The 25,925-nt window shown below is 45.4% G+C and overlaps 1 protein-coding gene across 7 annotated transcripts in view; it reads left to right on the forward strand.

Moving 5' to 3' along the window:
- Positions 1 to 25,925, forward strand: part of LOC119170521 (polyamine-transporting ATPase 13A3) — a 1,084,416-nt gene that overhangs the window by 261,343 nt on the left and 797,148 nt on the right. For 5 of the 7 annotated variants that reach the window (XR_012894535.1, XR_012894534.1, XM_075890967.1 and 2 more), the window contains 2 exons: positions 9,912 to 9,981; positions 10,066 to 10,200. The exons of the other annotated variants lie outside the window; for them this stretch is intronic. Coding sequence is in view for 3 of the 5 variants with exons in the window: in XM_075890967.1 (XP_075747082.1) it covers positions 9,912 to 9,981; positions 10,066 to 10,200 (205 nt within the window). In the remaining 2 variants the exon portion in view is untranslated. The remainder of the gene's footprint in view (positions 1 to 9,911; positions 9,982 to 10,065; positions 10,201 to 25,925) is intronic. 7 annotated transcript variants of the gene reach the window in all.

Consider the following 25,925-nt stretch of genomic DNA (forward strand, 5'->3'; position numbering starts at 1 on the left):
AGAGCAACAGCATTGCGCTGGCGCGACCGCCCTCTACATTGCGCGAAAAGCATCCCAATACTCACTAAAATAAATTAGGCGGGCGTATCTATGAAATGAGCCTAGAAGCGTCATAAAGCGTGAGCAGATGTCGCCCTTTAGAACGAGCGCGAAACGGATATTAAACTTGGCAGACCCCGCCGGTAAACTTTTTCTGCTCCCCAGTCCACTTGGTTTTTTTCTTTCCTTTAAGTTGTGAATTGTAAAAAAAAATAGCACTAGTGCCAATAACATAGTGGCAATCGTTACAGGGCGCAGTTGCTTGTGTTTAATAAATGTGCAATTTTTAGTAGCAGGTGTAGATCTTGTCTATGTTGTGTACACGACAAACATAACTTAAGTTGAACCTTAAGTTTGTACGCCAACTAAGTATTTAACACGCAACCACCGTCATGTTGGTGTGGCGCAGTGGTTAGCGTCTTCGAATGGAAATCCGCAGGTTGCACGTTCGATTCTCCGTGGCGCCTTGTTTTTTTTTTTTACGGGACGGGTGTTTTTTTATACCGTTTTTATAGAATTCTTTTTTATTTTTTGTTGCAGCTCGTCACGGTGATTTTGACGTCATTTTGCGCTCAAGTGTTGCCGGCACTGCAGCACCCACCATACCCACCATGCGCCATGGTGGGTGTTTCCCACCATTCACCCACTACATTAATCCACTATAATGGTGGGTGGTGGTTTCCACCATGCCCACCATTCGTTTTTTTCCGATAGGGTAGGCTCCCAGATTATCAAAAGAAACGATTGTTCGCCCTTATAAAAGAATTTTCTGACTGCTTTTCAACATCTTCTAAGGTGCGAAGCACGGCTATTTCAAAACACAGGATTATAACAGAAGAAGCCACGAGACCAATTTACCAACACCCATATCGAGTATCGCAAAAGAAAAGAGACGTTATCAAGAAACAAGTGGAAGAGATGGTTTCAGATGACGTGATCCAGCCTTCCAGCAGTCCATGGGCGTCTCCCGTAGTGCTTGTTAAAAAGAAAGATAACAGCCTTCAATTTTGCGTCGAGTATCGGAAACTGAACAGCGTAACGAAACGGGACGTATACCCTCTGCCGCGTATCGATGATACACTTGGTCGACTACGGAGTGCGAAATACTTCTCCCTTGATCTCAAGAGCGGATATTGGCAAATTGAGGTGGATGAGCGCGACCGTGAAAAGACGGCATTCATAACCCCAGACGGCCTCTACGAATTTAAAGCGCTTCCATTCGGCCTGTGCACAGCGCCAGCGACGTTTCAGAGAATGTTGGACGCTGTCCTCGCGGGACAGAAATGGCAGTCCTGCTTGGCGTGCTTGGGGGACGTTGTCGTATTTTCCGCTACATTCAACCAACAACTAGAGCGACTTCACACAGTATGAGAAACCATTCGTTCAGCAGACTTGACCATCAAGCCAGAAAAATGCCACTTCGCTTTTGAAGAGCTTCGATTCCTCGAACACGTCGTCAGCTCCGACGGCTTCGGCTAGATCCCGAAAAGACAGCTGCCATCGCGAAGTTCCTGTCACCCAAAGACGAGAAGTCAGTACGTCGCTTCCTGGGTTTATGCGCGTACTATCGGCGATTTGTGAAACATCTTTCGAACATTGCTGAACCACTTACTAATCTAACAAAAGACGGGGTGACCTTTCTGTGAGAAAGTGAATAACAGAGAGCATTTGATGAGTTAAGAACACGCCTGCAAGCCTCTCGAATCCTCGCCCACTTCGATGAGACTGCCGAAACAGAAGTTCACACCGATGCGAGTAACGTCGGCCTCGGAGCCACACAAGTCCAGCGGTAAAACGGCCAAGAAAAAGTGCTAAAGTATGCCAGCCTCAAGATTTAGAAAGCTGAGGCAAATTACTCTGCAACCGAAAACGAGTGTCTCGCGGTCATCTGGACCATAAGTAAATTTCGGCCGTACCTCTACGGTAGACCATTCCGAGCAGTCAGTGACCACCATTGCCTGTGTTGGCTGGCGAATCTTAAGGATTTCTCTGACCGACTAGCAAGATGGAGCCTTAGGCTACGAGAGTACGATATTACTGTGGTATACAAATCTGGGAAAAAGCACAGCGATGCCGACTACCTGTCACGCACACCAGTGGAGACGAGTGAGCCGGAGGAAGAGGACTTCTCGTTTCTAGGCGTCGTCCAGGCATCGGAAATCGCTCAACAACAACAAAATGACCCCAATTTGCTGCCGCTTATACAGCGTCTCCAAGGACTCAACGTTGAAGTCCCGCGCACTTTATTTAGAGGGCTCCCTTCGTTCTGTCTTCGAGAAGGGGTTCTTTACAAAAGGAACTTCAAGCCTCATGGTGATGAGTTTTTACTCGTTGTACCTGAACGTTTACGAAACGAGATGCTGCACGCATATCATGATGAGCCAACATCTGGAAACATGGGTGTCAGCCGTACATTCGCCAGAATTCACCTAACATACTACTGGCCAAAACTGTTATCATCAGTTAAGCGCTACGTGAAAACTTGCCGTGAGTGTCAAAAACGCAAAAATCCATCCATGAAACCTGCAGGCCTCCTCCAGCCAATAGAACTACCGCATGCCCCATTCCAACAAGTCGGTATGGCTCTCCTAGGTCCGTTTCCGACATCGACTGCACGCAAGAAGGAGATAGTCGTAGCCACGGACTATCTCACGCGTTACGCTGAGACTGACTCACTGTGCAGTGCAACAGCTCTTGAAGTTGCCAAGTTCTTCATCAACAACACAGTTCTCAGACATGATGCCCCAAGCGTCGTAATTGCAGATCGTGGCCCAGCTTTTACTGCAGGCCTAATGAAATGTCTGATGCGAATGACCCACAGAAACCAGAGAAAAACTACAGCATACCATCCTAAAACAAATGGCCTAACGGAGCACCTGAACAGAACTCTGACTGATATGCTTTCGATGTATGTCGACGTCAAAGATAAACTGTGGGATGAGATATTGCCCTACATCACGTTCGCATATAATACAGCCGTTGAAGAAACAACGCGAGTGGCACTATTTGAACTTGTATTAGGCCGAACAGTCACCGCTCCTCTAGATGCCATGTTGCCACTGAATGATGAAAGCAGCAATCCACCTGGCCTAGATGACTTCCTGCAAAGAGCCGAGGAAGCACGACAGATGGAGAGATACAGAATACGCCGCAAACAGCGTGTCGACTCCTATCGGTACAATCAGCATCGTACCGAAGCGCATTTTCAACCAGGTGACAAAGTATAGATATTGACCCCAGTGCGTCACTGTGGACTTTCTGAAAAACTTTTTAGCCGCTACTTCGGGCCTTACGAAGTTCTCCATAGTGAAATCGATGTAACTTACCAAGTCAGGTCTGCCATACACGGGAGCTCAAAACGCCGCAACCATACAGAGGTTACATGTAGTCCAGATAAAGCCTTACTATTAAAGATCACCAGAAGACCAGTGACGCCTACCACGAATCTATTCATTGCCTGACGCATCGGGACGATGCGTATGAGGAGGAGGATTATGCCGCGACATAGTGCCTGCATTCAAACAACGCGCCCATCACCGCGCGCACAGGCACATACAAGCGCGCCGTCTAGTGTTGGGCAGAGACGATGATGATAGCACGAGAACCCAGCTGGCCCCGGCTGATGTGCGCCACGCGCTTGGGACTCCTCTTGAAGAAGTAGAAGAAGGAGATATCTTTGGTGTTCTGCTGTAAGGTGCTACGACCATAGTTCCTTTGAGTTGTGGGCACAGGTTCGCACTTTTATAAATAAGTTTTAATACACCCCGAGTCCTTCAACATCGTTACAATATAAACCCACTCTTCGTCGACACATGCGCAACATGATCAGTCTTTTTTCTTAATTATTCAAGCTATCGGACACATATGCTCTCTATATGAAGTGTTTCTGACTCATACAGGTTTAACGACGTTTCGCTAACACACTTATTACCTTGTTTTTTGTGTGATATTCCCCCAAACTTTTCCAGGCTAACTTGTTTGTACTTATCCCGAGAATCCTAATCTGTGCGAAGTGTGCTGTGCGCTCATAAGCTGCAATATGAGCGTATGAGCTGCCTAACAATGGAATCCTGCAGTTTTTAGATTCAAAGTTGACCCTTTCTGAAAACCATGTTTGCTGGTCTTTTCCTCCCCCCCCCCCCAATAGAAGAAGGACCTTTTACCCTTCGGTTCGGTCCACTCGGAAACCGTGTGAAGGGGCATTGCAATGCATTTTCTGGGGTCCGCAATTTGGTCCTCACCTCAAGAAGCCTAGTTTTAGTGCACCATGAGACAGTTTGAAGTTCGCTGGGTTCCTGCACTCGATTGCGAAAAGAGTGCCTTTCAATTTGTGACCTTTTACAGCAAAAACTGTTATGAGATCACAACGCGGATCACGTGCGGTGCCGTTGTTGCCCACCCCCACCACCGCCGGTGTCCGTATTCATCATGAAATAAGAAAAAGAAACATTAGCACTAAGAACACAGTGGGGCTTCAACTAAGGTCTACTACGGGCCAGCCCAGCTTTCTACCACTGAGCCATGCCGTTGCTTCTTTTTTTAATACATGAATTCATCACCGGTATTTGTGAACTACGCACAACATAGTTCATCAGAAGTGTGGCAAACACACAAAAGCTTCCAGAAAGGGACGCCACTCCGGTACGGGGTCAAAAGTCTCGACAACACTGCGCACTTGAGCAGCTGCTTCTCGGAACACTGATATCGTCGACTGTGGTGGCTCAGCCTGTCTATCAATCATGCGACTTTTCCACGCCAGTGCTTGAGACTTGCTCACAAACTTGCCTTATGCAGGCTCGATCTTGGGAAATGAATCGAGGTAATATCGGTAATAAAGCGTTTCAGAGCCGCAAGAAACAACCAGGCGTCGCACAGTGCGAATACCGTAACGGCTAGGTAGTGTAATGCTTGAACCCGTTTAAAAAGCTTCTTCTTGATTACGTATAAACCGCAGTGCATACTCACTTCAGGCCTGAATCCCTATCGTCGTCAGCCACTGCACGAACAAATGACACTAAATTCCTTGGAATTTTTTAGTGGATACAGCGCTTCTCAAAAGAAGGACGAAAAATAGCATAGCGAATGCCGTCCTACTACGCGGAAATTATCTTTTTACTAATGCCGTAGTTGGTTCCCAGCAAGGGTGATTCCTGCATTCACGCAATGAGTGTTTAGAAAAGACACTCAAAAGGCTTTTCTTATAGCTTTCGCTTTGACTTTGCTGCGCCTTCCGCGCAGGTCTGGCGTTTGATCTAGAATCTGCTGCTTGCCTTTAAAAGAAACAACGTGAATTTACGATCCTTGGTTTACAATTGCCAGTGCCGTACTTTCCCAAGCAATTTGCTCGTTATATCCTGGCAGAGTCAATAGTTATGCCAAGTTCTGGGCACATTTCAAGCATTTTATTTTTGGTGCTTGACCTATATCTGATAAATCATTCTGAATGCCAAAAGAGCAATTTTGACTGTCGCATTGGTTTTCTGTGTCATGGCAGTAGAATTCCATTCCTTTTTTTTCTTGTGGTCTGCATTTTTGATGCAGATTGTAGGCTGCATTTTCGATGAAGGTAATATCACTGTAGGCCCGTGGGCTCAGATTTGGGCACAGGTTAGAAGGCCTAGGTGGTCGAAAGTTCTGGAACCCTCCACTAAGGCATACCTCATGAACACGTGGTGGTTTTACACGGCTCTTACCAGAGTAACTAGATACTTTACGTATTCATCATTAACGAGTAAAGATGACAATTTCGGAGAATATTGTCAATTCAGATACTTTTGTGGCTCCATGAAAACCCACTAAGTGAGCTTTCACTGTAGTGGCTACAATGGCGGTGGGAAGTGCAGATGTATATCTACGAATGAACAAAAGGTCAACAAAATCAAGGTCATCAACTTCATCAAGGTCAACAGCAGGGTGGTAGTGTTCCCCAGGTGGCGTGAATGAGTGACTTGGGGGGCAGCGGAGGGCTTCCAAGGTTCATATGATTTCTCAATTCCTTATCTATAGAGGCAGAGGTTCACTCCAAGGTTTACACGAAGTCCTTAATTTTCATCAAGTGCACGGTACATCCAAATTTCAGAAGTGCGGGCGTCATTCGGCGATTCGTTAAATAGGATCTTTCAAACGTACCTGCTATTTGGTTCTCGTTTCTTACAGTACTGTATACTAGACAAAAACGTGCTTTTAGCACAAAACGAAGGGAAAGGAAGGAAACTTTCAACTGTGTTAAGCGACACGGTACTAGGCGACATTACTACTTTTTACCAGCGCAGGATACCAAGGGACATAGCAGCGCACCTTGAAGAACGACTCTTCTTGATAAGTGACTGCGTTACAGATCCGGCTGGTTCATGGATTAGATTGAAATAGCCGAACGTTTTCTTTTTATAGTCCAATTGAACGAGGTCTTCACCGCATGTTCAGGCCTTGTAGACGACGCTGCAACAATATAGCCTCAAATATTTTGTAGCCTTCGAGAGTATGAGTATTTTCTTGAAGTGTCAGATGAACCCATTGATAGCTTTATTAAGTGCTTGAAGCTACAGCGAGGCATTGATGTAAGAGCTAGTTACCACCCACGATGGCGTGGTGTGCGCGTACGACACGATGACGTGGCCAGGTAGGGGAAGTGAGGATTCCAACCCACTATGTGAGGGTGCGTCGAAACTCGACAAATCCTTGGAAGAACGTCCCGTCACACCGACGAAACTCTCGCCCGACAGGCGTGGACAGAAGAAACATGAGTATTGCCTTGCTGCTAATCCAGCCACTTATTATTATTGTGGTCTTGCTATTTTTGTTTATGTAAAAGGTGATCTTATTAATAACGTTTTGGGTATAGTACAGTATAATGTTACGAGTAACTTATTTAATAAATTATATACGATGGACCGTGCTCGGCGAACAAGATGGTGACAGTTCAACAACCAGCAACCAACGTCGTCTTTCTCTTTCTTGCAGCAAGCCTGTGCCGGCTGCTGTGTATCATAACCCCCCGCTGGTAGAAGCACCATCTAGGTGCTTGAGTAACTCGGATGCGGTAGAAGGAGGGTTATAAGGCTTGGGTCGAGCTATGTGCACGATGTCACTAGAAGGTGACGATGATGACGTTGGATCGGCTGGAACGATCTCGTATGTAACGTCAGTCACCTGGCGAATGACGCGGTATGGTTCAGTGTAGAGTAACAGCCATTTTTTCATCAAGACCTGCAGGCCGAGTGAGGGACGAGAGAAGGACAAGGGAACCCGGCGAAAAGTGCACGTTTCGATGATGGGAATCGTAGAGCTGTCTTTGGTGCTCCTTTGAGGCCTGCAGACGGCTGCGGGCGAGTTGGCGTGCGTGGTCGGCTCTCGCGATGGCTTCACCGGCATGCTGAGTGACCGAGGGCAGCAAGGTTTCAATAGATAGGGCAGTTTCTTGGCCGTATACAAGATAGATTGGCGAATAGCCGGCAGTGTCATGACGTGACGAATTATATGCGAACGTCACAAATGGCAAATGAACGTCCCAGTCCTGGTAATTGGCCGCTACGTATTTAGAAAGCATGTCAGTTATGGTGTAGTTGAGGCGCTCCGTAAGACCGTTCGTTCGCGGATAGTACGAAGTGGCACACTTGTGCTTGGCAGAGCAAGAGCGCAGTATTTCAGCAACGACAGCTGATAGGAAGGTCAGGCCCCGGTCATTGAGAAGTTGGCGTGGAACTCCGTATACTAAAATAATACCATATACCAGAAAGTCCACCACATCGGTTGCGCAACTCGTCAGAAGTGCTAGTGTGATAGCGTACCGTGTCGCATAGACAGTGGCGACGGCACTCCCTTTCTTGCCTGAGCTGGAGATCGCGAATGGGCCAAGCAGGTCAAGGTCAACTCGAAAAAAAGGTTCAGTGGGAATGTCGATCAGCTGAAGGAATCCAGCTGGTAGGGAGGATGGCTTTTTGCGGGGCTGGCAGGGCTCACAAGCAGTGACGTAGCGTCGAACAAAACAGGCAAAACCAGGTCAAAAGAAACGACGAGGTACACGGTCGTATGTGCGAGAGACGCCTAAGTGGCCCGCCGAAGGAGCGTCATGAAGTTTTCTTGAGGACAGTCGCATGGAGATGTGCTGGTATGACGGGGAGCAAGTCATGGCCATATAGATCGAGGTTACGGCGATACAGAATCCCGCCATTGACCAGGGGCATTTGTAGAGATGCATCACGGGGCATTAACTCAAGCTTGTCAATGATGGTTCGCAGGGAAGCATCCTGGCGTTGTTCGTGGCCAAGTTTGAGTAGCTGCGTTACAGACAGAAGGTCTGGAAAGGTGCCAGTATGGGAAGCTTCTTCCACAGGAAAGCATGACAAACAATCCGCATCTTGATGCGACCACCCTGTCTTGAACGTTACGGTGAACGTGTATTCTTGTAAACGTAGCGACCAACTAGCGAGGCGTCCTGTGGGATCCTTGAGTTAGCCCAGCCAGCAGAGCGCATGGTGGTCGGTGACTACCCGGAATGTACGCCCGTATAAGTATGGGCGAAACTTGGCGACTGCCCACACAAGAGCGAGACACTGACGCTCCGTGATTGAAAAGTTGCGTTAGGCGGTAGATAGCAGTCGGCTTGCATATGCTATAACGCGGTCATGTTCGCGTTGGTGTTGCAATAGCATTGCCCCTATGCCATGCCCACTAGCGTCAGTGCGAACCTTGGTTGGAGCTGATGGATCGAAATGAGCTAGAATGGCGGTGTTGTAAGGAGCGTCGTGAGCTGGGAAGAAGATGAGGCTTGATCAGCACCCCAGAGAAATGGGGTGTCCTTCTTCAGGAGGTTTGTGAGTGGGCGTGTATTGTTCACGAAGTCCCTAACAAACCGTCGAAAGTAGGAGCACAAGTCCACAAAATGCAAACATCCTTTTTGACTTCGGTACAGGAAAATCCGTGACAGCGCGAATTTTCTCGGAATCCGGGCGGACTCCTGCGGCATCGACGAGGTGGGCAAGTACGGTTATTTGACGGCGAGCGAAGTGGCATTTCCAAACGTTCAATTGAAGTCCAGCTCAACGAAAAACTTCAAGAATCGCTGATAAACGATCGAGATTTGAGTCGAATGTGGGTGAGAAAACCATAACGTCGTCTGATTAACATAAGCAGGTTGACCATTTAAACCCTTGGAGCAATGAGTCTATCATTTTTTCGAATGTGGCCGGCGCATTACACAGACCGAAAGGCATAACCTTGAAGTGATGAAGACCGTCAGAAGTGACGAATGCGGTCTTCTCACGGTCCATCTCGTCTACAGCGATCTGCCAATAGCCAGATCGAAGGTCGATAGTGGAAAAATACGTAGCACCGTAAAGGCAGTCTAAGGCATCGTCGATTCTTGTCGATGCCTTAGTTTTTTGTCGAGCCGGACTTCAATTGAACTCATTGAAATGCCACTTCGCCCGTAAGTGTCAATGAAGACCAATGTATATTATAACAACAAGAATTGTGCGTTCGTAATTATAATCGAGCATTATTTTCTGCAATATAGAGTGTACACAGCGACCTTAATCTTGGTTTCCTGTATGTGTTTGTACAGCTTCGTTTCTGAAAGGGCCACCTACGGTTTCTCCTACGATCTTTCTTTTGCATAAATAACAGATCATCTTCCGTCACTGGTCATGGAGGTCATCTGATATGTTTTTTTTGAGTCCCTGAGGAATAGGAGAACTTATCCGGGCTTGTTTTTCTTGAACCACTAGGACACTATATTTCGGCAATTTATGGCAAAGGTTTCAACTGGCGCTAAATTTTTAATGCCCGTTGGGTTGTGCTCGTGCAAGCGCAAAAGTTTTTTACCAAATAAATTTATCGAATGAAAGTATAACTGTAAGAATTTATAATTTCAGATCGTTGTTGTACGGAAGAAACTCCATGGAGCTACAAGTAAAGTCTGTCACTACGCTCCTCTTAGAAAAGGTAAATAAATGTCTATTCATTTGCGTGTAGTTATTTAAAATATGACACAGTTAGTCGGAACATGACGTCAGCGCTTTTTCACAGGTCTTGCACCCTTTTTACGTCTTCCAAATAGCCAGTATCACAGTGTGGATACTGGACCTCTACTACTTCTATGCGGGCTGCATCATTACTTTCTCGGCAACATCAATCACACTTGCACTGCTTGAAGCCAAAAAGGTGAGTGAAAGACTATATGACAAGAAAGGCGAGTGAAGTTTTGCGTACACGCACCACACCACGTTAGTCAGACAGGTTTCGCCTACATATCAAGTAAAACTTGTTTTCCAGTGTGTGCTGAGAATTTGTGGGAGCTTGATTTATTTATTCATTTGTAGACAGATACTTGGATGCTGCTGCATGATCAGGCTTCGTGTTGTGCAGTAAAACGCAACATTACGCTGCTGCATCACTGTACTAATACCGCGGAAGGCGGCTCACTGATCAGCACCCTAGTACAAGTTAAAAACTGTGTGGAAAACGAGAAGAGACCCTATCATCATGGAGATGAGATCCGTGTCACTAGATTACAGCAGCCAGAAGAATGTCTTGCTAAATTTGGTGCGCATAAAATTTTTCGCGTACTTACCACTTTCATGTGCTGCACACTTCACACGTATTGACACTTCAAATCAGCAACAATATACAACATACAAAAAGTCACCAGCCATGAGCAGAAATCGAACCTACGATTCCTGTTCATGCCTGGTTATTTTTTCACCCACTTTTATTTCTTCTTATTCACATTCCATTTGTTCTAATAACTTGCCCTTTACATTCCTTGGCATTATTGTCTGTTAGATCTCATAATTATTGTGTTCGAAACACGGAAAAACGAGCCCTTAAGTATACACTTCTTTCCCTCATTCATTAACAACGGTCTCGTACTGGGAGACTTGGTTTCATTAGGTTGTATACGAGGGACCATTGCTCAGCTGCCCGCTCGTAATAAGTTCACCTGCTACGTGACGCCACACATGCGCATAAAAGGGTGTTTCACACTCGCCGCTTAGCTTACAGATGGCGCTGACTGACACTCCCACTTCTATATTCACATAAAAACCCCAAAAAAGTGGATGGAGGGAAGGCCGCTGTGATAGCTCAGTGGTTAGAGCATCGAACGCGTTATTCGAAGGTCGCAGGTTCGATTCCAGCTCATGGCTGCTTATTTTTTCACCCACTTTTCTTTCTTCTTATTCACATTCCTTTTGTTCTAATAACTTGCCCTATACATTCCTTAGCATTATTGTCTGTTAGATCTCATTATTATTGTGTCAAAACACGGAACAACGAGCCCTTAGGTATACACTCCTTTCTCTTATTCATTAGCGAGGGTCTTGTACTGGCACACTCAGTGTCATTAGGTTGTATACGACGGACTATTGGTCAGCTGTCCACTCGTAATAATTTCACGTGCTACGCGAAGCCACACATGCGCATAAAAGGGTGTTTCACACTCTCCGCTTTACTTACTGATGGCGCTGACTGACACTCCCACTTCGAAATTCACATATAAACCGCAAAAAAGTGGATGGAAAGAAGGCCGCCGTGATAGCTCAGTGGTTAGAGCATCGAACGCGTTGTTCGAAGGTCGTAAGTTCAATTGCTGCTCACGGCTGGTTATTTTTCACCCACTGTTCTTTCTTCTTATTCAAAATCCATTTGTTCTAATAACTTCCCCTATACTTTCCTTGGCATTATTGTCTGTTAGATCTCATTATTAGTGTGTCAAAACACGGAAAAACGAGCCCTTAGGTATACATTCCTTTCCCTTATTCATTAACGAGGGTCTCGTACTGGCAGACTTAGTGTCATTAGGTTGTATACGACGGACTATTGGTCAGCTGCCCGCTCGTAAAAACTTCACGTGCTACGTGACGCCACACATGCGCAGAAAAGGGTGTTTCACACTCGCCGCTTTGCTTACAGATGGCGCTGACAGACACTCCCACTTCTAAATTTACATATAAACCCCAAAAAGTGTATGAAGGAAAAGCCGCTGTGATAGCTCAGTGGTTAGAGCCTCGAACGCGTTATTCGAAGGTCGTAGGTTCGATTCCTCCTCACGAGATGTTATTTTTTCACCCACTTTTCTTTCTTCTTATTCACTTTACATTTGTTCTAATAACTCCCCCTATACATTTTATTGCATTATTGTCTGTTAGATCTCATCATTATTGTGTCAAAACACGGAAAAACGAGCCCTTTGTTTGTAAACACTTCTTTCCTATATATATATATATATATATATATATATATATATATATATATATATATATATATATATATATATATATATATATATTATCTTGCTCGCTGTTAATAATGTGTAAAATATGACTAACCTACGCTTTGAATACTGTTACTCTATAGGTCATTAGGCTTTCCGTGTGTACAGTTCCATTGTATTGTTCTGATCACATGTCTGTTGACGTATTATGTGAAAATGAATTCGTGTCGAAGAACGATGCAACGTATATTTTTGCTGCTCCGGGGTTCTTGTTTCCTCTTAGCGTCAAGTTCAAGGACCCATGGGCCTCGTCAAGCCGTTTAGTGGCTTTTAGCTCACGGCCCATAACATCTTTATTTTCCGCAGTCTGGTGTTGAAATAAAAAAATTCTGCAGTTCCCACGTACCTCGAGAATCGGCGTTTTGTGAAGGATACGGAGTGAAAGGGACAATGCTGTATTTTATGATTGAGCGACGTGTCATGGGATTACGCAAAATATACGCACAATTGTTGCACGCATAAGCACGTGTTGAACAGTTGCATATGGTTACTTAATGAGTGGTTTGCACTTGCGGAACAATACCAAAAACATTAGTATTAGCAACACCAGAAGCGATAAGCTGATATATAGCGCTGGTGCTCGCGAAGATTGGAGCCCTGGACACTGCTACTTAAACCAACTTTGGCGAATGCCACCTAACTACTATTGGCGTTAGCACGACATGACGGCTGTATGATAGGAGTACACACGTGATGTGTGTAAAATTCAATAGCGAGTACTGTAACCACCATTGACGTTTCACCAACATTACAGTTCATTTGAAAATTAGTTCCAAGACCTGGCGTGGTTCTTTGATAAAATACTTGATTGCCAGCCGAATGATTGGGTTCTATTCCTGCTGAGACCATGATATTTATTGTATGCGTTCGTTCTGAGAACGCGGAGCTTTTTCAAAATACCAGCACGTTAAATTTCTCATGAGTGTGCTTGCCGTTTTAGGGTAGATATTACGTTTCAATCACCTGTAGGACATACGCGCAAACTAGTGACAAACAGTGGTTATATGGCACTGTTCACCACGAAGTGTTTGACGACGTTCGCTACCACAGACGAACAGGCAAACAGAAAAAGTTTTTTTTTTTGCGTCCTGGGAATAAGGTTTCTAAAAGCCCACCCAGAGCTGCACCTGCGACGGGATCGGGAATGAGAGGTTCCCGATCGCTTCACAGGCTCGCTTGACCGCCCGGAGTTGTTTCGCAAGGCGGAGACTTGCGATAAATCCCAAGAAGTCTGTCTCGCTTAACAGATGCCTCCTTGTTGAAACGCACAAGCGGGGGCACCACTACACCATATGAGGGAAGATGGAGAGGTGATCGCATGCCGAGCAGTTAGGGGAAATATTCGTATACAGCGTCACAGTGGCTGGCGACGAAATTAAGCTAGTTTTGAGGAGTCGAAGGACTATCTGTTGTCTCCTTGTTAGCTTTGTGTGGATCTGTAAAGGATTTTCTGCCTAATCTGTAGTGCGAATCACAGTGGCCACAAAGCTTTTCCATCCCGACCAAGGTGCGTCTACAAAGAGCGAATTTTCGCTTCTGGGGTTTTAGTTAGAGAGGAGGGCTTTAGCCCACGCTTTTTTTCTACCCTGAATATGTACCAGATGCATTTTAGTGGAAGTTGATAAACCATAATTGTTAACCATGTAGTGTCTGTATGAGAAAATTTACTCTCTTTATTCAGAGGAGAGGTGATGCCTGCTCTAGATAGAATGACTTCTGACTCTAGTGCACGAAAGTCGGCAAATCTAGACAGTACGCTGTGCTTCTATTAAGTTGTCGAGCTTGTTTTGAACACCCAATGTGCCCCGCCACGGTGGTCTAGTGGCTAAGGTACTCGGCTGCTGACCCACAGGTCAAGGAATCAAATCCCGGCTGTGGTGGCTGCATTTCCGATGGAGGCGGAAATGTTGCAGACCCGTGTACTCAGATTTGGGTGCACGTTAAAAAACCTCAGGTGGTCAAAATTTCCGTGGCCCTCCGCTACGGCGTCTGTCATAATCGAGTAGTAGTTTTGGAACGTTAAACCCCACAAATCAATGAACACCCAACGCCTCCAGTTTTATGGTACTCGTTCGAGAAGGGAGGCCCAAAACCTTTTTGACAGCCTGTCGACTCAAGACTTCTAGTTCGGACTTTTCAGCAGTAGTACGAATGTGAATAGAGGCAACGTTATTGATACAAATTCAAAGGAAGGTATGAAATACTGGAAGGAGGTTGTCCTCCTTGATGCGTCGTCGTCTACCAGAGATCCTTTGAATAAGCCGAACGGTGGCAGCAGTGCACTGGTGCACCTTTTGTATCATAGTTGCATTCCTGCCGTTCTCAGAAATCAACATGCCTTGTACGCGTATAGTGTCCTTGCGGGGGATTCCCACACCGCTCTTTGTGAACAGATGTATGTCAATGTTCATGGTTGGTACCCATTCAGTAGGGCATCGCCCCATACGAATGGGTTGGTAGACAATTAAGCAGCTTGGACTTGTCTGATGGCGCGAGGCTCATGCGAGAAATTTGTTTCTGGATCGTTCCTACAGCTACTTTGAGCGTACTCTCGGAGTAGCCCTCCGAGCCCCATCCCCCCCCCCTTCCCGGAACCAAAGGGTGGTGGCTTCGACATAGATAGTGGAACCAATGTCATTGTTATAAAGATCCCTAGCTAGAGCCATCATACCTATGTTAAAAAAATTGGCCTCGTATCTGCATATTACACTGCAAATGTAGACGAAAGACGATTGTCTAGCGTCTGGAGAAAGTGAACAAAACGGTCATTTGATGTTCTGCGTAAACAAATTGGTTAATGGTATTCAAGAAGCGCTGCGTTAGAGTGCCTCGAGCATGCAGCAAAGGCGAACGAGTGCATCAAGTCCCGTCACACGTGAGACATGAGTGCTATCCCGCAGTTACCTTTGAAATTGAAATGTCGGCTGTGAGACTGGCGTGCGTGGCCGTCTCGGAGGTGATAAGGTGTAGAACCCAAGGGGACGGGTAGGGGCCACCACTGTGCGTCTTAGCAAAGTGCTGAAAGCACTTGCCTTTTTAAGCAAACATTGCATGGTCAGCGCAACGTGACACACGCTACGGGCCTTAGAAAAACCTATTGCCTTTTCTAGTAAGAGACACGCGTAGATAATATTGACGTATTGTTATGCTGCCTCAGAATGCGCAATAATTTATTTTCATTTGACAATCGCACAAGTATGAACGCTGAATCTTCAGCAAAATTTGTGGGCACTGTAGGTGGGCTCGGCCGTTTGAAGTATTGTTTGGCCACTTTGGTGCTGTTTAAGGTAGCGTTACAGGAGCAAAAACAGACAAATGTACGGACAGACAGACAGGCAGGCAGACAGACAGACAGATAGACATACAGAACAAATTTTTTGCGTCGAAGGTCCCGAAGAAAGTCTATTGTCAATAAAAGAAGGGGTGAGAACACTGCCCTTTAAGGAGTGCCCGTTTTTCCTAGATGAAATTTGTCTGATTCCCCCTTGCGTAAATTGAAGACATGCCTATCGAGAACGAGCTTGGAGATGGCTTCGAAGATGTGATCGCGGAGTGTGGTATCGAACGCCGTTCTTAGATCCAAACACAAATTATTCTGAGATTTCTGGTATAGGCGTCGATGACTTTCAATTTGATGAGAAGCATAGCGTCTTGTGTTCAAAGATGTGGGTGAAAGCCGAGCATGTTAGATGGGAAGAGGTTCTTGCACTCTATGCACTTAGAGACCCTATTGGTTATGACATGTTCGAAAAATTTGCCGACACATGTTGTAAGCGAAATCGGTCGAAGATTTTTTCTTGTGCATTTTTTACTGGGTTTGGGTATCAGTATGACCACGGCGTGCTTCCACTTGTGTGCATTAGAGCCATTTTTCCATTGTTTGTTGAATAAATCCGTCAGGAAGGTGGCCCATTAATTGTCAAGGTTCCTGAGCAAGCGGTTCGTGACACGGTAAGCGCGTAGAGCGCATATGCTGTTGAGTTTGTCAGGTGCACCCTGACTCCCCCTTCATATACATCGCCATCCAGCTCGGCGGGTTTAGTTTATGTGTAGCCGGGTGGTGGCGCGGATGCGGTGGTACTAAGTGGGAGTTGAATTTTGGCTAGATCTTGTATGATCAAATTTTCGCTACAACGTGAGAGTGCCTGGTTAGCGAGTCTTTTGGTGGCCGATCTCTGAGCGACTGGAGTGTCAGCAAGTTTCAGAAGGTCTTTAAGCAAGTTCCACTTGCCGTCTATCCTCATCTGGCGTTCAACTTTGTCTCAAGTTTCGATCGAGTGTTTCCGTTATAACACTTTGGAGTGCGACAAAATTTCAGCATTGATTTTGGAAATGCGTATCTTGGTGATCTGTTCAGTATGTTCTTTAGCTAGCGTATTTCGAGAGACATTTTTGAGTCAAAAATGTGAGCTAAGTGGCTCATCCTGATTAAAAAAATCTGTTCTGTTTCTGTCTCCATAGTGGAGGCAGAGACCCGAGAAACTAGTGTTTTTACCCACTCTGCATAGTCAGATACAGAGGCCTAATGAATTCTACTGGAGAGGAAGAGGTCCCAATTAACGATGTGCTGTATTCTGGTGGTTGTGCATTGAGCATGCAGTGTCATTTTGATAATGAGATGGTCGGAACCCAGATATTCCCCCATGTTTTGCCAATGATGGCTTGCCCCTAGGGAGACCATAAAGCAATCTGGGGTCGAAGGTCTTGTTACAGAATTTCCTAAACAAGTGGGAAAGCCGTGGTCCGTTAGTACCGCGAGATCACAACCATAGCCTGTCATATTGAAGGCCCTTTGTGTGAGCCTGTAACGAAGCCCCTCGAGGAGTGAGGTACATTAAAGTCACCGGCTACTATGACGGTTATGCCTGCGTCGGTAGACATTTTTACTGCTTTACCTATCATTCCGTAGAAACGCTTGTCTCGTCGTTTTGGAGAACTGTATGTATTGGGGAAATGCAATCTTCTGCAGTAGTGCTTTCCTGGTGAGAGTTTTGTACAGACATAATCAGCATTAGAGCACTGATCTATGTGATTGCCAATAATGACTGTGATGCCTTTTTTTTGCTAAAGTAACGAAGCCTCTGTCACCGTTATTTACGAGAATAAAGGGGTCGTAACCACTAAACGTGGGGCCGAACGTAAATGTCTCTTGTATCACAATTACTTGTGCTTTAAAGGGTCACAGTGCAAAGTATTGAGCTAACAACGCTTTCTTTTTTTTAATCCATAGCAGTTCCACTGCCAGACACGAAAGTCACTGTTGAATACCGCAGTCATGGTTAGCATTCAAATTTAGCAGGAGGCTCAGCCTTGGGATCAATCTTAGGGCACTTAATTTGCTTTCGTACAAGCTTCGCCGCAACGGTGGAGTCTGATAATAACTGCGATAATTTTTTTCGGGAGCGCCAGAGACTCCAGGAAACACGTCGTACGTTCAAGGTTCCTTAGGCGAGACCCCAAAAAATGATTCTACGCATTGACAACTGCTACATCTTTGCTGATTTCTCGAAGCATCGAAGAAATCTGCTTCAAGCATTCTTTGATTTGGTTAGGGCTTTCACTCACGTCAACCTCACAAACTTCACCAACAGCTGGGCACTTCCACCCATTAGCACCATTTCGGTCCCCATATGGTCTCGCTGCTGAAACAGTTTAGAACATTGCTAATTTTTTCTGACCTCCGCTAACTCTGATTTGAGTATCGCGTTTTTGTTCCTGACTTTCTTAAGCTCCTCCAACTCCTTAGCGGTGGTGGGGCCGCGCTTACCTGTGTAGAAGGTCCAGCGTGTGCTCTGAAAGGTTCTTCACTGTTATTTTTGAGGCTCATTTCGCAGTGACGGGAAGCGCAGATCCACCTCCTGTGGTGAAAGGCTCCGGCCAGCCATTTGAAGATGGTCCCGGCAGCCTGGCCTAGAGTGTGGGGAAGTTTTGCCGGTTCACGTAAAAAGCGCGTGCCGTGTGTTTGTTTGCCTCTGGTCCAGGACAAAAGGTGGCTGGTACATCTGTTTACAGGCTTTTCGTCCGGTAGAGTGCCCCTTGCCGCACAGTTTGCACCTAACTTGGCAAGAGCGTCCTTGCTTCGCGTTCTTGGCGCCACATTTGTGAGTAACGTTGATAAATGAAGTGGGGCAGACGTCCGAGCAATGACCAACGCAGGTGCATTTGCTGCACACCTCGACCTGCTTCTTGTATAGCACCAGACCGGCCAACTCTGATGTAGCTTGGTACATCTCTTCCATCAAAAAGAAAGATGACGGAGCCGGGTTTCTTGATGTGTTTGATTCTGCAAACCCTGGGATTTCCCTGGTGTACGACCAGCCTTGCGAGCATGGCGTCGCCGATGTCATGCTTGACGTTGCGGATCACTTCCTTGACATAGTTGCCATTAGCAGCGGTGTACACCATCACTGCGTGCTCTTTTGCATCGACGCAAACGTTCCGTAGAGTCAAGATCTTGCGAACGTTGGCTTCATTTTAAATGCTCACGAACATGATGGTTTCCACGACGTTGGGGCAGACCGAATCGGTGGAGGCTTGAATGGCGTTCATCCCGGCATCCATGAATATGGCGGAAGAAATGTCATAGCAACTAGTTTTCTGTGCATCCAGATCATCTCAGGGTCTGACGATAATCTTCCGACGTGTAGAAGGTAGCTCTAGCATACGCGAGGCAGCAATCACTCCCTTCTTTAAGGCAGCTTTTGGATGCCAACAATTTTGCTGTCTAGGAAGGGTCTTGAAGCATTAAGTTTAAAGAAGCCCCTCTCCACTGCTGAAAGAAGCCCCGCTCCACTGGCTGATTTAAATTGAACCACTCGTCATTCAGCTCCTTTGAGTGTTTACATTTTCTTTTCTTTGCCTCCTTCGATGAGCTGCAGACGCTCGGCGTTGATTGAAGTTAGGCAGCCTTCAGTCGCACGCATCTCCGTGTTTTAGAGTCGCGATAACTTCAACTGTGGTAGCGTGAAACTGACTAAAACGGCCACCATACTTTACGGGCCACCATTTTTGTTCTCAGCGGTCACTCATTTACATAGAAGGCAGCGCGGGGTTTAACGAAAGCGGTTTACATTTTTAATATAGGAGTTCTTAAAGCTGAAGGATCGCTTCCTGAACTTAGCCGCCGTTTTCTACAACAGGAAAAGCGTATTTGTCACTATATTTGTACAAATGCCGTTAAAACAGTTCATTTCTTCCACCTCGTCGACCCACCGCAGTGGCGGAGTGAGGATAATTAGGGAGCCTCTATTTGCGAGGGGAAGAACCTCGATGTCACTGTGAACGGACTGCAATGTCTGCGTGGTATTCCTGAAGTAAATTTACGTTATCACTCCAGACACCTCAAAGGTCTTCTAGTGCAAGCCTAGGGACAGTGCTACAATATATGACGCAACCCGTAATGACAGAGAAGGCAGATCAAATAACGGAGTAACTCGCGATGTTCTCTGTAAACCGCGTAACTCCGCTCACCTGTTTCTCATACCCTAAATATTGCTTTTGTCCGTACTATAATTTTTTGCTGCAAGTTTAGTTTCTGCGAAGGAATCTGTACAATGGACTACTTGAAAACGTTACAAGCTGTAAGGATTGCCAAAAAATAGCAGAGCACTCAGTCATATTGGAGCTCCCCCCAAGCCTGGATATTAGACAAGAAGAAAGGGAAAGGGGAACAACACACGACAAACCAAGTTTTTCAGGTCAGACTTTATTGCAAACAGCATCTCAACAACATCTGGCCTTGATCTCTTCAAACCATCCTGCCTGCTTTGCTGGCAGCTTATGTACTCACAGTGAGCCTACAATAAAGCAATAAGAAGAAAAGTATTACGCGGTACCAACGACATATCAAGAGGTCATACACGTTTTCTCTACAAGTACTAAATAAAAACTGACTTCGTGATATCAAGTCATCATTGTGGCTGGTTATGCAGCAAAAAGACGATAAAAATAACGATGCAGCACTAATCTTCTATACGGCATAATTGAGTTATGGCCTGAAAACAACTTGTTTAGTGCACATTTACTGCAGCATTCAGGACCAAGAGACAGACAAAATCATGACCGGACACGAACAATAAATCTGTTGCATTCAAAATTATAAACCAAATGAATTTCGCCATTGTTGAGCGATTTTTGATGTGGTTGCACGTGCGAGTCAAGGGAAGAACAAATGCCCCATGGAAAGCCGCACAAAATTTAGTGGTGTTGCAGCTGTACACGACTACAACAGCCTACAGGGAATGCCTTCGTCGGTCGTCTGCCTACCTCTATAAATGCCCTTCCTCAGTGACCGGAGGGAAAAGTAGGAATGCCAAGATGTTCTAGCAAAGGAAGACGCGAATGTGATCGTCTGGAAGTGGTTTACGGGCCTGGCGCTTCCCGTGACAAATGGGGTGACTGCTTCGGAAACCGATGAAATACAGATAGCGAATGCATGCTGGACCCCAAGTTCAGCTAGTCATATCAAGTTACCCGCTTTCAGTCGCATTACCTGTCATTGCCGGCCAAAGACTGATTCACTTTTTTATGTGCAAGTTGTCGTGCTTACTGTACTGAAACTGCTTCTCGTACCATGAAAAGGACAAATATTTTTTAAAAATCTGCGCCAATATTTATTATTTATTTTATTTATTTTTCAAATACTGTTAGCCTTACGGCTGTTACAGGGGTGGGACATACTAAAAATGACAAACATCAATACATTCAAATCATATAGCAATTTAAACAGCAACACTTGAACTTGAAAATGTCACAAGACATACAGTGGAAACACCGGCATTGAGGCTGAAGGAAAAACATGCAGCCATAGAGAGCATACAAATGAATCGCAATAAATTAACCTAGTAGACCATGCTTAGAGAAAAATATCTTTGAGCCCTTCCTAAATTTTTTCCAGTGAATCACAATGACCCAGTGGTAATGGCAAAGCATTCCACTGACGAATTGTTTTTGGAAAAAATGAATGCGCATATACATTGACACGCTGTTGTGGCACTTCATATGTGTAATCGTTTACACTTCTTAGGTTTCTTCCACGGCGTGGCGTTAAGTATTTCGTTGTGTTTATGTTTAATTCGTTTTTTGACAATAAAAACAAGAACTTCATCCTTGCCAATTGCCGTCGTTCAGCTAAAGTGGGGTAGTTGAAGAGATCGCAGCATTTCTGTTACTGACTGAGTCGAGGAGTACTTTGAAATAATAAACCTGGCAGCTCGCCTTTGTACTCTTTGTAGCATATTAATGAGGCCGATTTCCGAGGGATCCCACACAATGCTGGCATATGCCAATGTTGGCCGAATATACGTAAGATATGCTGCTAGCTTAACGGGAGTCGTAGCAATTCTTAATTTTCTTCGCAACTACTATTTTCTTCGCAAGTACCATATTCAATCAAGTCGCAATACAAAAACGGGAAGAAGTAGTTGGCTCCAAGACGTCTCGCTTCTTTGTATAATTGAGCGTTTCCATCCGCTGTCGGGAAGCGGAACAGACCAGTATTGCAGCATGCAGCAGTCTGGCATTTACGCTCCAAATTTCTTGTAGGTGCGCTTAGCGCGAGCATAGTGTCATAGTGGTGCAGTAAAACGCAGCTCATACGGCAGCTTGCACACCTGCGCCAACATGCAGCTGGTGCTGTGCGGCGGGGCAGAAACGCCTGGCCGGGACAACCAACATGGCGCCTGTTGCCACGAAAACCGATTCTGGCGACATTGTGTTTTAGAGTGCGGTGACAAGTGGTGGGTGGTTCAGTTCAGACTGGCACGGTGGATGGACGTGTTTTTTAGCACTCCCGATCGACTGCGCAGATAAGTGGTTTTGCATGTTTTGAGCTTACCTTTATAAATAAAAGGCGGCTGTTAAAATCTTTGTAGAACTTATTACATTGTACGGCTTTTCCGTGGGTCAGTCACCAGGTCTTTACTAGTTTATGCGTGTCTGTGTGTTTGTTTCTTTGTGTTATTTGCCACCTATTGGGGGAGGTGCACGTACATTGAGCACGCAAATGTTTGTAGTAGAGCTTAGACTTTCTCTTTTTCGTAGGACAAGGATCGAGTTTTGTAATTATCGAGTCAGACAAGTCATAAGGACAATTGGTGTCATAAAGACACAGTTAAAAAGGCTGTAAAGAGTTCAGGATGCGGAGTGCGTTTGAAAATGGACCCAAGTTCAGAAGCAAAGATGAGGAGGTTGACGCAAAGTGTCGGCAATGTGAGATTGAGGAAAAAAATGGAGAAAACGATGGTTGCCCAGGGTGAACTGGTGTTGAGAATCACTGAGCTGGAGACTGCGTTGGCCACAGTGCACGATAAAACGAGGGCAATGGGAGAAAGGCTTAAGTCCACCGAGGAAGCACTAGCCAAGGTGAACAATCGAGCGGCCGACGGAGAGAACAGAAGGGCAACAAAATCCAGAACGATGGAGCAGAAAGTGCTGGCAAGTTTGGAAAAACTGGTTCAGCTGGTTCAATTGTCGCAAGGCCCAGCTACAGCGAAGTAATGGTGGGGCTGGTATGGGACAAAGACGCCGGTGTCACAGTTGCAAGTAACCCCCAGATGCAGGATGCTCCAGCTGAAAAGTCACAGCATGTGATAATCGCTGGGGGCTCGAATTTAAATCGATGCGCAGAAGCAATCAAAGAGAAGGTTAAAGTGACGAGAGGGTGGCAGAAGAAACGTACCCAGGACGCGAGCTCTAAGCAGTCATGAGGCGAGCAAGCGCGAAACTCGAAACAACAGCTGATAGAAAAACCTCGTGATAATTTCAGGCGGTTTAAACGATGTCCTAAATAAAGATACTGTAGGACTAGCGACCACACTGGCGAAAGGGGTCGATGACATGTGCGCGACTTCTCATCAGGTACAGATAGTGCTATGCACGATACCGGAGGTAGCAGTGCGTGACGGCAACCTCCAAATAGTGGTTGTGAACGCAAACCAAGAGATATGGCGGATGAGTCGAGAGAAACACTTTGAGGCGTAGAAATAAACAGAGAGGTGCATAGGTGGGGTGGTTTCCAACGAGACAGAATTCACATCGGTGAGCGGCTAGGTCATGAGGTGGATTGGCGACTTGCAGGATGCGCAGTAGCTATTTTGTGGTACACGCTGGCCCTTGGGGGTGCAGGATAGCTAGTAACGAGGTAACAACCAGAGAGACTCTTTGACAGGTGGTGTGGAGCGATCCGATTCCAAAGTGGCACCAGTATCTCAGATAGGTAGAGTCCGGGGCAGAAATAGACGTAGCCACGAGTGCCAAGCTAATTCAGACATAGGGTATATTAACGTGCAGGATGGCAGGAACAGGCTGAAGTCGGAAGAGATAGAAGAACAGCAAAAAGAGGAGATCGATGGTATACGGTTTTGTTGAAACACATCTTAGGGAGATGGTACAACCTCCTAACAATCCGGACTACGCGTGTGAATATTGTAATAAAACAAAAGGCAGCAGAAAAAAGGGTGGTATTGAGGCATTCATTCATAAAAGTACAGACTGGCAAAGGGCCAAGCAGTAGTGCAAGGAACATTTATAGTTAAAAGGGAAAGTTGCAGGGCAAATTATACTCCTTGGTTTGGTGTACTTGTGGACGGGACCAAAGGCCAGAGAGGAAAACCAGGCAATGGTAGAGTGTATATCAAAGGGCATTGAGAAGTTAGAAGGAGTATGAGAAGGAGGAGGAGGAGGATTGAAAGAGAAAAGACAGGGAGGTTAGGAGGAGAGTGCTAGATAGTTATACTAGGAGATATGAATGCGCACATAGAGGATAAAGATAAGTATATCGTCCCAACAAAGAAAATAATCATGGTTATGTGTTAAAAACATGATTTATTCATTTGCAACAGTACCGAGAAGTGTGAAGGGCAAATAACATGGGAGGTAGGAAGGCTACAGTCGACGATAGATTACGCACTGATGTCACACAGGATGAATGATAGGCTCAGGGGAATGTACATAGATGAATGTGGCTCTAAAAGTCTGGTTCGTGATCACAAACGTATCAAGCAAAGTTTTGGAAGAGCAGTTAAAGTGGCAAAAAGTCAAGATTACAGGAGAATTTTTATTCATAAAGGCAAATAAAAATAGCTCTAAACAAACAGAGAAAGTAATCACTGAAGATAATAAAACAGTTTTATTCAGAAAGGCAAAAAATTTGTTTCAGAAAGGCCAAAGAAAGTAGCTACTAAAGAAATTGAAGCAGTAATCACTCAGAATAATAAAACAGTGTCGACATACACGAATCTATTTAGACTGTTTGAGCTAGAGCTTGCTAAGGCACGTGACAAGTTACTGCGGAAACGAAGACACAAACCCAAGAGTTGGTGGAATGAGGAAGTTAAGAGAGCCATGGCAAAACGCCAGGAAGCCTCTAGAGAACACAGACATGCTAAGCAGTGGGGTGAACCGGCAGATGATGTTGAAAGAAAATGGAAAATCTTTCTAAGCTGTAGAAAAGGTGCATCCGTTCTGATGAATGAAAAAATTAGAAGAAAGGGAGCTCAGAGGCTGGCAGAAGTGCATAAAAAAGATAAAAAGGCAGCTGGGAAATTTTGAAACCATTTAAACTCCCTAAAAAATGAGACGAGCCTAGAGCAGAGGTTTATAACTACAGCTTAAGGTGCAAGGCTAGAGCGGGATGAAGCTATTGAATATATAAAAATAAGGGTGACAGAAAAATTTCAACAAAGAAGTGCTTTATGTACCACAATAGACAAGAATGAATCAAGTGGTGCAATGGGTCCATTTTCACAACGAGAGTGGGAAAGGGCTGAGAAGAGGGTTTCAGTAGTACATCAACAGGCCCAGATGGCATTCAAAATATACTGATAAAGACATTAAGTCCGAAGTCTAAGCAGGATTTGAGAGAGGCAGTGAGCAAAATAATAAATGATGGTGAAGTTCCAGATGGATAGAAACTCAGCACGATGAGCATGGTCTATAAAGGAAAGGGGGACAAAGCTGACATAAATAACTACCATCCTATAACAGTGACGTCAGTGGTCTACAGGCTGGTGATGCAGATTATAAAAGAAAGACTGCAGACATGGACAGAGGATAAGGGGGTGCTTGGGGAACTGCAGAATGGGTTTCGGAAACACAGGATGTTGGAAGGCAATCTGTTCTCACTGACGCTCTGCATCGAAACAGCAGAAAAGGAACAGAGGCCCTTGTGGCTAGCATTTTGGATTTTAAGGGAGCATACGATAGCGTAGTTAAAGAGGACTTGTGGGGAATATTGGACACACTAGGTGTGGAATATGGAGTCACTAATCTCGCAAAGGATATCTATAAAGGTATCAAGGCAGTTATAAAGTGGGAAAGACAGGTATCCAAGCCTACAGAATTAAAGCGAGGGCTTAGGCAGGGGTGTCCTCTGTCACCCTTGTTATTTATATTGTACCTACAAGGATTAGAGGCCAAATTAGAGGAACGTGGACTGGACTGCAACCTCTTTTTCGTCAAACAAGATAAACTCACTGAACAGGCACTACCAGCATTGATGTACGCAGATGATAAAGTGCTAGTGGCCGACAACAAAAAAGATTTGCAGAGATTGATAACATCTGCGGTAATGAGGTTAGATTTCAGATTCAGTGAGAAAAATTAGCAGTCATGGTGT

This window comes from Rhipicephalus microplus, chromosome 3 (genome assembly GCF_043290135.1).
Source record: "Rhipicephalus microplus isolate Deutch F79 chromosome 3, USDA_Rmic, whole genome shotgun sequence".
In the NCBI taxonomy this organism is placed as follows: Eukaryota; Metazoa; Arthropoda; class Arachnida; order Ixodida; family Ixodidae; genus Rhipicephalus; species Rhipicephalus microplus.